This window comes from Suncus etruscus, chromosome 17 (genome assembly GCF_024139225.1).
Source record: "Suncus etruscus isolate mSunEtr1 chromosome 17, mSunEtr1.pri.cur, whole genome shotgun sequence".
Taxonomy (NCBI): Eukaryota; Metazoa; Chordata; class Mammalia; order Eulipotyphla; family Soricidae; genus Suncus; species Suncus etruscus.
The window spans coordinates 18,662,782-18,675,700 of NC_064864.1; the positions used below are offsets into that span (position 1 = coordinate 18,662,782).

The 12,919-nt window shown below is 35.2% G+C and overlaps 1 protein-coding gene across 1 annotated transcript in view; it reads left to right on the forward strand.

The window, feature by feature from the left end:
* The window catches only part of LIPM (lipase family member M), a 29,420-nt gene extending 18,249 nt beyond the window's left edge, over positions 1–11,171 (forward strand). The window contains exons 3-9 of the mRNA XM_049764567.1: positions 881–1,079; positions 2,116–2,225; positions 4,894–5,030; positions 5,167–5,313; positions 6,996–7,067; positions 8,652–8,723; positions 10,902–11,171. Of these exons, the coding sequence (XP_049620524.1) occupies positions 881–1,079; positions 2,116–2,225; positions 4,894–5,030; positions 5,167–5,313; positions 6,996–7,067; positions 8,652–8,723; positions 10,902–11,171 (1,007 nt within the window). The remainder of the gene's footprint in view (positions 1–880; positions 1,080–2,115; positions 2,226–4,893; positions 5,031–5,166; positions 5,314–6,995; positions 7,068–8,651; positions 8,724–10,901) is intronic.
* The last annotated feature ends 1,748 nt before the right edge of the window (positions 11,172–12,919 follow it).

A 12,919-nucleotide genomic window follows, 5' to 3' on the forward strand; every position in this document is an offset into this window, starting at 1 on the left:
CCTCAATCATGAACAACTTTGTAATCATGGTGTTTAAATAAAAAACAATAATAATATATCTAGACACTAATACAAGCAAGAGTCCAAAGTCTCAACTCCAACATCCTGCCATTTTTCTAAAATCAAGGACCTGTATTTTTCACCTAGGCAGAAATCTTGCTTTTATTTTTGTCCTGGGTCCATGAAAATATATGTGAGCATCACATATTTGCAAGGATTTATTCCCATTCTTGGTCCCTAAGTGTGCCATTAGGCCCAAAGCTATTCCGAACTGCTTTTGTGTGGGAAAGATAGCTGAGAAATTTAGGATAAAGATAAATTTTACATGCACTGGAAAACAAACTAACAAACAAATTAAATAAAGATTTGACTTTCAGGCCAAAGAAATAATACTGGGGTCTGGGGTTAAGGTAATTTCTTTGCATGCGGTAGATCCCATTTCTATACCTGGCATTGCACTTGTCCCCAGAGCATCACTGGAGCAAACAGAGTTAGGAGTAAAAACCTTATAATATACAATATATTGATATGTTACATATTGCATATAATCACATACATTCTGATTTTATGTAGTGATTTTGATTATTGAATGTGATCATTCTATATGATTCATAAAAGTTCCTAGCATGCTGGGACATGTCTAGTAGTATCTGAGTTACTCAGATAAGACTAATTATGATAAGCAACCACATAAAAACAGTGATGGGCACGGAACTTTATTGATTCTCTGCATCGGACATTTTGTCATCTACTTCTTAAGCCCTACCAACTTTCCTGATGAGAAAATGAAGACATGGAGAGTTTGGATAACTGGCCAAGCCAGTAACTGAATCAGCATTTGAATAGAAGTGAACTCACCCACTGAAATTCTTTTCTTTAGGTCCCAGGCCAGTGGTATTACTGCAGCATGGCCTGGTTGGAGATGCCAGCAACTGGATTTCCAACCTGCCCAACAACAGCCTGGGCTTCATTCTGGCAGATGCTGGTTTTGACGTGTGGATGTCCAACAGCCGGGGAAATACTTGGTCTCGGAAGCACAAGAGTCTCTCCATAGAACAAGATGAGTTCTGGGCTTTCAGGTAGATGAAAATCTGGAGAGCAGAGGTAGTCCTAGAGGTCTTTGGCAAAAACTGATAAAGACTGATAGCTTCTAGGATTTGGGTAATTTTCCTTGTTTGGGTCATGCATGTCCAATTCTTAGTCCCCACTTGCTAGGTAGCTAGTCATTATTTGGGGAAAGCAGTGAGAAAAATTGGATTCTCCAAGTAGCAAGCCTGACTAAGGGTAATAGGGTGAGAAGAGTGCTTCTGATCAACCTGATTAAGACTGGAATGAGAGGGTCTAGAGTGAGAGTGATAGTACAGTGGGGAGTGGGCTTGCCTTGCATAATGCTGACTTGGTTGGAACCCTAAAATCACATATGAACACCCCAGCACCACCAGAAGAAATTCCTGACCACAAAGTCAGAAGTAATCTCTAGTATTGCCAGATGTATCCAAACCCCACAAAAAAGTCAGAATGAGAGAACTGAGTCTATTTCTTAGTATGTGGATACCGGATGCCTAAGTCTTTCATGACTGATAACAAGGATGGGTGCAACTTGGAGATGAACAACACTAAATACACAAATATAGACACACACAAAAATCATTAACCCTTAGGAATAAACTATGAGATTAGTGTATCGCTTATATTGTGACAAAAGATTTTTTTTACTGTTTTTTATTTTATTTACCTATTGACACCCAATGTACTCTTCAAACATTCCATCAGAGAAAGGCCTACAGCATCTTTTCTACCTTTCATACAAATGACTCTGTAAAGAACCTGTTCTACCAAGAGCACAATAGGAGATCTCCAACAGGTCTGGGGTTGTGCCTTGTGCCTGATGAATATTCATTGAGCAGATAATAACTGAGGCTAGTCTGGCAAACAACAGTTGACCAGAGGCACTTCAACACTGAGTCATGCATTTTCTGTGTAGTGAAGGGCAGAATAATAAGCTATTGGAGGGGAAGGGGGTCATTGACTCAAGGGCTTATTTGTAAAGCTGGGGGCTCCTATTATTTGTTTCTGATTATAATTTTTATGTGACTTTGTCTTTTCTTTTTGTAGTTATGATGAGATGGCTAGGTTTGACCTTCCTGCAGTCATAAACTTTATTTTGCAGAAAACGGGAGAGGAAAAGATCTATTATGTTGGCTATTCACAGGGCACGACCATGGGTAGGTTCAAAGGGAAGCAGGTTCGTATGCTGGAAAAAAAATGTGAGCAAGTGGTGGCACAACTCTTCCTGAGATCAATTGTGCTTCATTTCTTTCAAGTCTTCTTTATCTACTTATCATGCATTCTTTTGTTAATGCAAGGGCTACTACCATTTTTCAAAAGAAAAGAATTCCATTTTGTTCCCAAACAAAATATACCTTCATTAAATATATATAATATATTATATATAATGTATATTATATATTTATGTATATATAATATACCTTTCTTCACCCTATACTACTACAGCCTCTCCACCATGGTTCCTTTGGGTGTTGAGGGTTTTGGTAGTAGTTTGGGCCACTTTGGGAAACTGCTGGAATAGACTGACTGCTTACTTTATCCTGAAGAATCTCATATTTAGGCTCTATTCTTAATTGTACATATACTAAAATATTTGCTCTCAGAAATTTGAAGGGAGAAAGAAGCAATCAGTGGAGGATAAAGTTCAATGTTTGTATAAGTATGATAGGAAATTCTCAGAGATCAAATCACAGGCCTCCATCTTCCCATCTTCACTAAAGAGAGAGTCTAAGAGTCTCAGCAAATCTAAGAGGCAAATATCAAAAGAATGTTGCCTGACCTATGTCCACCAATTTTATTTAGAAAATAGTACAGGTTGATTACCACAAGGGATTAGCATGACTCCAGACAAGATAAACATAGCAAAGTCATGGGCTGTATTTGTTTCATCTTTTCTTGCTTAATTTGTGTACCATGCATGTCACAGAAAGAATTTATGTTCTTAAATCTGTTTCTACTCTACTCTACTCTACTCTACTCTACTCTACTCTACTCTACTCTACTCTACTCTACTCTACTCTACTCTACTCTACTCTACTCTACCCTACCCTACCCCACCCTCCCCTACCCTACCCTACCCTACCTACTTGGTTCTTTCTTTTCTTTCTCTTTCTTTTTCCTTTCTTTCTTTCTTTTTTCTTTTTCTACTTTCTTTCTTTCTTACTTCCTTCTTTCTTTTCTCTTTCTTTTTCTTTCTCTTTTTCTTTCTTTTCTTTTCTTTTTCTTCTTTCTTCCCTTCTTCATTCCTTTCTTTCTTTTTCTTCATTTCCTTTCCTTTTCTTTTCTTCTCTCTATATCAAATTATCCAATATGATATGAAGACAAAGACACTATGCTGAAAAGCTAATTACTATTTTTAGAAAAGGAGTATGTGAGATTTGTGGCAGTCAACCATGCAGCTGTTAACTAATACAGAGAACTTGTGGTTGCTTGGTACAGTGGGAAGTAATTGCAGAAATCATCTGGATTTTCTCAGGCTTTTTTTTTTTTTTTGACTTCTCAGGTTTTAATATTGTGGTAGAGATTTTCATATGGTAAATATTAATCTGGAACATATTCTTTAATATTTTCATAAATTTCCCTCTCAGCCCTACTGATGATTCACTAGGAATATATAACAGTGAGTCACTTTTAGGGCCCCCTCTTAGTAGAATTGAAAACTAATCCCATAGAGAAAAATGCAGGTAAAGCATGAAGAGCCATCATTTTCTTAATATACATCATCTTGAGATTGGATATATATTATATGATTCCAATTGTAACTTTTTCTATCCCTGAAAATAATAGCCTAGAGAGAGAGAGAGTGCATGAGAGAGACACACACACACACACACACACACACACACACACACACACACAGAAAGTATGCAGGCCCTTTTGATATAAGCACATGTTATTTTAATTAGACTAGTTATGTGACCATGTCCTGACTCTATAAGTCAACCTTTTTCTCTAGAAATATTCATAAATATTGTCCTTATAGAGAGTTAATTCAGTGAATTTATCTATTATAAATACAAAAATTGAGACCACTTGCCTTGTATGAGGCTAATGCTGGCTTGAAACCTAAAAGTATATATAGTTTTCCAAACACACTAGGGGAGGACATTTCTAGAACAGAGCTGGGAGTATTCTCCAAACACCACCAGGTGTGACTCACTAACCCCCACAAATAAACTTAAGATACAGACTGACTTACTTTCATCCCAGACTTTTTCCTATAATATAAGTATATTGGAATTCATTTTACTAAACAACTTGTCTATTTGCTTATTATAACATAGGTCTCAGAGAAGTTAAACTCTATGAAAACAGGAAAAAAAATGATGCTCTCTCAATACCCATGATGTTAGATCCCATATTTGTTACCAATAAGCAGGTGGTTTTTCTACTCTTTGATTTATTTCACTATAAATATTTATTAAAAATACCACATATACATCTGAGCATTAATTGAGGCAAGACCCATGAAATCAAATGAGCAAAGTGTGGGAAATGTCTGTCAATTATAAGACCTTGAGGTCTCTATTCTTAGGATTAATTCAATGAAAACCTATTATTAGAAATGAAATTCATTAGGCATCTTAGAAAATACCAAGAAATTTTTCTGCTGCTAATTTTCTCTTCTAGCTTATCATATCACAAGAGAGTTAAGATACTGAAATGTTTTGATAATAATAAGATTTAATAATAATTTAAATAATAATTTAATTTAATTTAATAATAATTTAAATAATTTAATAATAATTTTGATAATAATAAGCTTAGCATTCCATGTGGTCTAGGGTATTCCATATTCACCTTAAAATAATGTTTCTCTTGTAGGATTTATTGCCTTTTCCACCATGCCAGAGCTGGCTGAGAAAATCAAAATGTATTTTGCTCTGGCACCCATTGCCACTCTTAGATATGCAAAAAGCCCTGGGGCCAAATTTCTGCTGCTGCCTGATATGATGATCAAGGTACATGTCATCTATAATAATTCTTTATCCATGGTGAAGAGTCTTCCAGCTCAAATATCTAAGACATGCTTTTACCGGAGGACCACTTCTTTCTGACTTTTTGCTAATCACTTAATTCCACTTCCTATTTTTACAGGGATTGTTTGGCAGAAAAGAATTTCTGTATCAGACCCGTTTTCTCAAAAACGTTGCGATTTACCTCTGTGGCCAGGTGATTCTTGATCAGATTTGTAGCAATCTCCTGTTACTTATGGGAGGATTTAACATAAACAACATGAACATGGTAAGTGGGAGCCTTTGCCATTTTCCATTTCCCAAAGCCAAGCTAGGAGTTATAGTCTTTCTCATGGAGACTAAACTTATTCCTGTGAATATTTTGAAAAATGGTAAATGCTAGTAATTTACTTTATTTCAAATTATAGTAATATGCAGAAAATTTCTCAATGTGGACTGAGATGATCTTATCATAAGGAATTTTAAAAATTATAAAAGGAAGTAGCTTTTTAGTTTAGGGAAAGAGGAGGTTGGTCCATAGCCTGTTGTATTGAGGAGAGTTTTTGTTCTGAGTGCAGGAGAAGCCCTTGGTAGTGCTCTGAGTATCATATGTGGTACTGGGGTTGAAGCTAGACTGAGCAGTCTGAAAGGCAAGTATCTAGGACCCTATACTATCTTTCTGACCCAGTAGATGAAAGAAATGTGAAAGAAGCTTAGCTACAGTGAATTCAAAGATTTTTATAAAGTGATTAAACTGAATAGTCAAAAGAGAATAGCTGTGCATTATTCACCTCCTCCTTCTACTTGGGTTCTTTGGATTTATAGCTTAAGACTTCTGAGGTTCTCATAGTTAATAGCTGGTGAGTGTTGTCATGTAGGTTCCCCAAGAAACCTCAAATGGAGTTGAGTATGTAGAATGATTTGGGGTTATGCTCTTGAATTAACAGCTGGAGATGAAAATGTTAAAAAATATTATATATTTTATAATTCTTTAAAAACTTAGTAGAAGTCTTAGCTGATGCCACAGAAAGTTGTGAAGTTGTGCAATCCTTTGTAACTGTCCAAATAAGGGACATTTAGTCAACTTGTCGTTTGCTGTAGACCACACCATTAATGGGAGAAGCCTTGAGCATGGCAGAAATGTGTACCTGGGACAGTCCTCAAGGAAACATAATAGAGGAAGTTATGCCAGTAGTAATTCTAGTCACCTGTGGAAAATGTCCTTAATTTCTGAAGACATGTTCTTTTAAAAAAATTAATAATGGAATAGAGAACTACCACTGATAAATATTTATTATGTATCAGGATAAGATAAATCCCTTTGCATTAAGCTGAGTTATTCCTTTTAGTTTTCTTCCCCTACCTGCTTTTATTGTTGTTGTTGTTGTTGTTATCGTTGTTGTTGTTGTCCTTGTGCTTGTTACAATGTACTTGGTCACCTACTTGGTTGTTCTGCACCAGAGATCACACTTAAGCCCCAGATTTCACAACAGCAGTTCTTTCAGCAAGGTGGATCAATGCCATCAATCTCATAGTCTCATGATCTCATACACACAAGGCTCTGCCACTGAGTCACTAAGACACATTCCTAGACTCCTAACTTATTCTCGGTGAGACAACCTTTAGCTATATCCCCCACACTATAGAATAGTAATCTGAGATTTAGTGACTCGAAATAACCCTTTCTAATTATTCCCCAACAGATTGGGTGATAGAGTTAGGATTGAATACAGTCTGGTTCTAGAGTTCATATCCTTAATTTAAAAATAATTGTAAAAGAGACCAGATGTATATAATGGAAAGCTCTATTCAGATGGAAAATGCAGCTGCCCAAGAACTCACTAGCATTATAGTAATGTGTATATGTATTATAAATATGCTGTTTTGTGGCCAACTGCTGTTAATATAATCAATCCCATTACTTGACATAAAACAATGAAAATTTGTCTAAGTCTAGATGATTTGTTACAGAGCCGAGCAAATGTCTACGTTGCACACTCACAGGCTGGCACATCTGTGCAAAATATCCTCCACTGGGGACAGGTAAGAACGTGCAAGTACATGATCTTTCCCAAGTGGTTTTATTAATTGTTTCTCTGGAATAATCCAGGGTATTCTTCGTAGAGCAAATGCAATGTGATCCTATATTTCAAGTGTTTCAACTATAGGTTGAAATATTAAAACCTTTCAGGAGTGACTTGCTCTTCAAGACTATGCTTTCCCTTAAACATGCATGTCACCTTTTTAGCCTCCATGTTTCTGTGTTTGCTTGTTTTCACTATTGAGCTGCCAGTATTCTCGCTCAGACCTGTATTTTGTACTTCTCTCTTTCTCTCCTTTTCACATCTTCCTAAATAAGTTTGAATAAAAACTTTATTTCTTCCCCAACATAAGTGAAGAAAAATAAAACTCTTTGGGTGATGGGAGAAAAGTATTTGTCTGAAGTGTGATTTCAGATGGTACCAGTGAAGACTTTTCTCTCTCTAGCCACCTCAGAAGTGAGGTGGGAGATATTTTTGCACATTCATCAGAAGGATAGTTAAACAGCAATGAAAATGCTAGGATAGGACCTAAATACCCAAAGAGTTCTTCGTAAGAGTTCTTTGTACCACAACCTCAGCTTTCAGTTCCAGGAGTCTACCAGCCACCTAAGCTGTCTGTCTGTAAGGGCAGTGCAGTGGATCTGAGGAAAAACGTTCAGAGCTGTGTTTCAAGGGCAATGTGAGTGCTAATTGTTGTTTTACCTTTAGGAAGCACAGAACCTAACACTGCTCATTGTAGGTGAATTTAATCACTCATCAGTGGAAATAAGGATGGAGAGAAAGACAAAAAACAAGTGTGTAACTAACTTAAGAGTCTCATCTACTAAAATAATATTTAAAAAAAAATAAATGGAGCTCTTAATTTAAAGAAAATATTTTTTTTGTTTTTTTTGTGTTTGTTTTGGGGCCACACCCAGCGGTGCTCAGGGATTACTCTTGGTTATCTGCTCAGAAATAGCTCCTGGCAGGCATGGGGAACCATATGGGACACCAGGATTCGAACCAACCACCTTTGGTCCTGGATCGGCTGCTTGCAAGGCAAACACCGCTGTGCTATCTCTCCGACCCCAAAAGAAAATATTTTAACAGATCTGATACCATCTATAAATTTTGAATCTTGATCTCACCTATTTTTATAACAAATGAGAACCTAATCTAATTATTCTTCAAGGTCACTGTTACTTTTGGGAATGGTGTGGGGAGAATTATGGGAAGTATTTGAAAGAGAAAGGACTTCATTTTTATCATATTCTCTCAGAATCACCACCTGTGTCAACTCCACCTGTGTGAACTTTTCCATTACAGAACAGAAAGTTGCACAAAGTATGAACATCCTCCGTCTACCACATGGATACACATTCTAGAGTTATAGAACACAGTGAACAAATATTTCCACAGTACATACATTTTTCTCCTTGAAGGGCTTTATTCAGGCTTTTGTCCTCTTGGAAAGAAAATATTAAGACTGATGGAGAAGCAATCTGAGAACTTAAGCCCTCACTTCCTGCTCCAGTGTTTATGCGGTAATGCTTCCCTCTACCCAGGGAATCATTTGAAATTTCTATACATTTTTGTTTCCTTTTAGGTAGTTAATTCTGGAGAGCTTCGGGCTTTTGACTGGGGGAGTGAGACCAAAAACCTGGAGAAAAGTAATCAGGTAAGGGAATCAGAAACCATCTTGGAAAATATATCACTTGAAATGCATAAGGAAGTAATAAGTGTTTATTCTAGAGATGTGAATAAAATAAAAGAATTCAAGTAGAAGGTAATCATTTCAGGCTTGATTAATAAAAAATATGGGAAACCTCAAATCCTATTCAAGAGCATATGAAATTAAAAACAAGTAAACAAAAATATTTTATAATGGAGTAGAACTTTTTGAATGAGGCATCTTTGTCACCAAGATGAGGTAGATTTAGTAAATAAAATTAAGAATCTGTGGAGGCTTTCAGTGATCCAGAAAGAGCCTTCGGAGACAAAACCACCCACAAATAAAGTTAACTATAGGAATGTTTCGTATTGTAGCAGAAAAAACAAAAGTTAATGGTAATTGAGATTTATTATGTTCATCTTGAAACAACTTGTTGGATCATAATTGGCTAATTTTGACACTTCAGACCTCCATTTCTAATGCTTAAAATAAAAATTGTTGAACTATCAAAATTCTTCAGAGTGCTCCCAGACCATTTTTAAATGGATCTTTGACTTGGTTGTAAAAATAGAGAAAAAGTCGAATACATTACCTAAGAAAAATATGTAGTCAATCTTTGAATTACATTTTAAAATAAATGACATCAATCAGTTGAGCTATTATACTATTCTAAGTAAAATCCTCACTAAAGTTTATTGATTAGCTTTTGTATAGACATAAACAAATATGGACAAAACATAAGGTCATAAGAGTGAAGTAAACAGAGATGCATATCACACTTAATAGTCACATCTGTACATCAACAGAAAAGACAAGGAAATTAATAGACATTGGCATCTTGATTAGCAAATTCTAAATTATAGGGCTTTAAAATATTTGTATCAGTATATATTTAAAACTACCTTTAAAGAATGTATTCCAAATATCAGTGTAATTTATCAATACTTGATAAGGTGCTTTAAAAAAATGGAGGTCTGGAGCGAGACTAGAAAATGTTTATGAAACAAAGAAAACACACATATTGAGCTATTTTAGTATAATTACAGAAATTTAAGAGCTAAAACCTAACAATCAATTCTTTTTGCTGACAAGATTAAAAAAAAACATATGTAACTGACTTCATTAATTATTCCAATCTTTCATAGCTAAGTTGTTATAACTCTAAATTCTTAGAGGAATTCCTCACACAGAGGAATAAAAACTGCTAGATTGGACATTCAGCTTCAGTTTTTATTATCTAAGTGAGAAGTGGACATTCACATTTCTATTAAAATCCCTGTTTTAATTAACCTAACATCCTAGTAAGCAAGTCCATTCTACTAGTTTGTGCTAAAAATAAGAATATATCTCAGCCATCAGGAATCTTATATACCCTTTATTTTGGGAGGGGGATGAGAATTGGAGCAAAAATATCTTTCTTACCTCTCATTGATTCAATTTCCTGAGTTCCAGTGCCCTTAATGTTTCTTCCATGCTGGTTTTACCAGGGGCTTTGAACCTTAAGGAGAAACTACAGGGCTCCCTGATAGATTCTATGATTTTTTTGCTTTTGTCTCTTTAATAGCTTTAACCCTGACCTCATTAAATGTTTGTTAAATTATCTTTTAAAGGGACCAGAATATTATCTTTCATAGACTAAAAGTTAAAGTACTAAATGTTAAAGTACCAGGCAATTTACATGTTTTCTCACTTAATCTAAGTATGTTATTAGAGGTAGTAATAACCTCTAATCTGTGAATTTCACAGATTAAAAAGCAAGGGAGTCACTAAATTCATATAGTTTTATGTAACTTCATGAAAGAGCTGAAACAGATATTTTTTCTTTAAAAATATTTTTATTTAAGCACCCTGGTTACAAGCATGTTTGTAGTTGGGTTTCTGTCATAAAAAGAACACTCTCCTTCACCAGAGCAGCCTTCCCACCACCAATGTCCCCATCTCCCTCCTTCCCCTGCCTGTATTTGAGACAGGCCATTCAACTTCTCTCACTCATTACCATTGTCATGATAGTTGTTATTGTAGTTATTTCTCCAACTACACTCTTAATGCACTTTCATAAGGCTCAAGGGTCCAGTTGTATTTCATAGCAACAAGAGGTCTTGTTTATCTTGTTTATTCAAAATGTGATGCAGGAACCTGGAAGTCAAAATGCCACGTAAAGATTAAACTATTTCTTTTCTCTAGCCAACTCCTATAAGGTACAGAGTCAGCGATATGATGGTCCCTACAGCTATGTGGACGGGAGGTCAGGACTGGCTCTCCAGCCCACAAGATGTGAAAACACTCCTCTCCGAAGTGGGGAACCTCATTTACCATAAGAACATTCCAGAATGGGCTCATGTGGATTTCATATGGGGCTTGGATGCTCCTCAGCGTGTGTACAACGAAATCATACATCTGATGAAGCAGGAGACCAACCAGACTGAAGGGACATGCAGGATCACATTGTTCTGAAACATCGAAAACTGACGAGCTGTAGAAAAAGTTTTGTGGATAATGTGTCTGAAGTCCAAGAACGGAAAATTTCAAGAAATAATTCCAAGAACCGAAATTTTTAAGAAATAATTCTAGAAATGGGAAATTTGAAATATCAGTAGAAGGACTGTGGAGGAAGTCAAAGATATGTTATAATCCTTCAACTTTCTATTTTGGACATTAAAATGAACCTTTATTCTAGTTAACTAAGCTACTTGATGGGTGAATATAGATATGAATTTTATGTGTTCTATATTTTATTATATTAAAGAATAGATCTTATTTGACAAAAATTATTTCTATTTCTCTATATCATTCAGGTAAATCTCTTAAAAACCTTAATTTGTCATGTCATATCTTGGAGCAATAAGGGAAGTTAACATATTTGAACAGAGGTCTTGAATCTGTGAATTATTGTTGGTGTTGCCAAAAGAAACTAGAAAATATCAACATGTTGCCATGGTAACATTTACCTCAGGAATTCTAGTTGTTTCATAATAGCAAAAAAAAATCAATGATTAGTATGGTTGAAATATAATCTTTACACCTTCAGGCATAAGCTTAAGTGTTATATAGTTTGGTGTCAGAGTAAAAAATTTTTAGATTATGTATGAGCTTTCTAATAAATGTCTATGCATTGCATAAAGCGTGGTTGTTCATTTTTCATGACTAGATTCAAGTTTTAGTTTGCTTAATATTTAAAGTCTGTTGCTAGGAGACCTAATTGCTCGAAACCTCTGGCATGGATTTTCTACTTTAAAAATTAAAAGTCAAAAAGAAAAACATTGTAATGTCATGAGTATAATGAAAGAAATATATAATACATTTAATGAAATGTATACATATGAAATACATGGTGAAACAAAAAACGACAGTCACATCAATTCATTAGTGAATCTGGATTTATTTTTTTATAAAATATTCTATATTTACATAGTTTTAAAGATAGAAATTGTAAATTATATGAATAATAATACTGTTAGTTACAAAAGTCCAAACTCTGAAACCAAATTAAACCTATCCTGATGTGTAAATTCATTTGTTTTTTTTTTACCCTCCATAGTCACTTCATAATTTGTCTTAATATCACTTTACAAAGAAGAAATGCAAATGGCCAAAAGACACATGAAAAAATGTGCCACATCACTAATCATCAGGGAGATGCAAATCAAAACAACTATGAGGTACCACCTCACACCACAGAGATTGGCACATATCACAAAAAATGGGAACAAGCAGTGTTGGTGGGGATGTGGAGAGAAAGGAACTCTTATCCACTGCTGATGGGAATGTTATCTAGTTCAACCTTTATGGAAAGTGATATGGAGATTCCTCCAAAAACTGGAGATTGAGCTCCCATATGATCCAGCTATACCACTCCTAGGAATATACCTTAGGAACACAAAAATACAATACAAAAATCCCTTCCTTACACCTATATTCATTGCAGCACTATTTACCATAGCAGGACTTAAGAAACAATGAAGATACCCTTCAACAGATGAATGGCTAAAGAAACTGTGGTATATATACACAATGGAATATTATGCAGCTGTCAGGAGAGATGAAGTCATGAAATTTTCCTATACATGGGTGTACATGAAATCTATTATGCTGAGTGAAATAAGTCAGAGAGAAAGAGAGAGAAAGATGCAGAATGGTCTCACTCATCTATGGATTTTAAGAAAAATGAAAGACATTCTTGCAATAATAATTTTCAGACACAA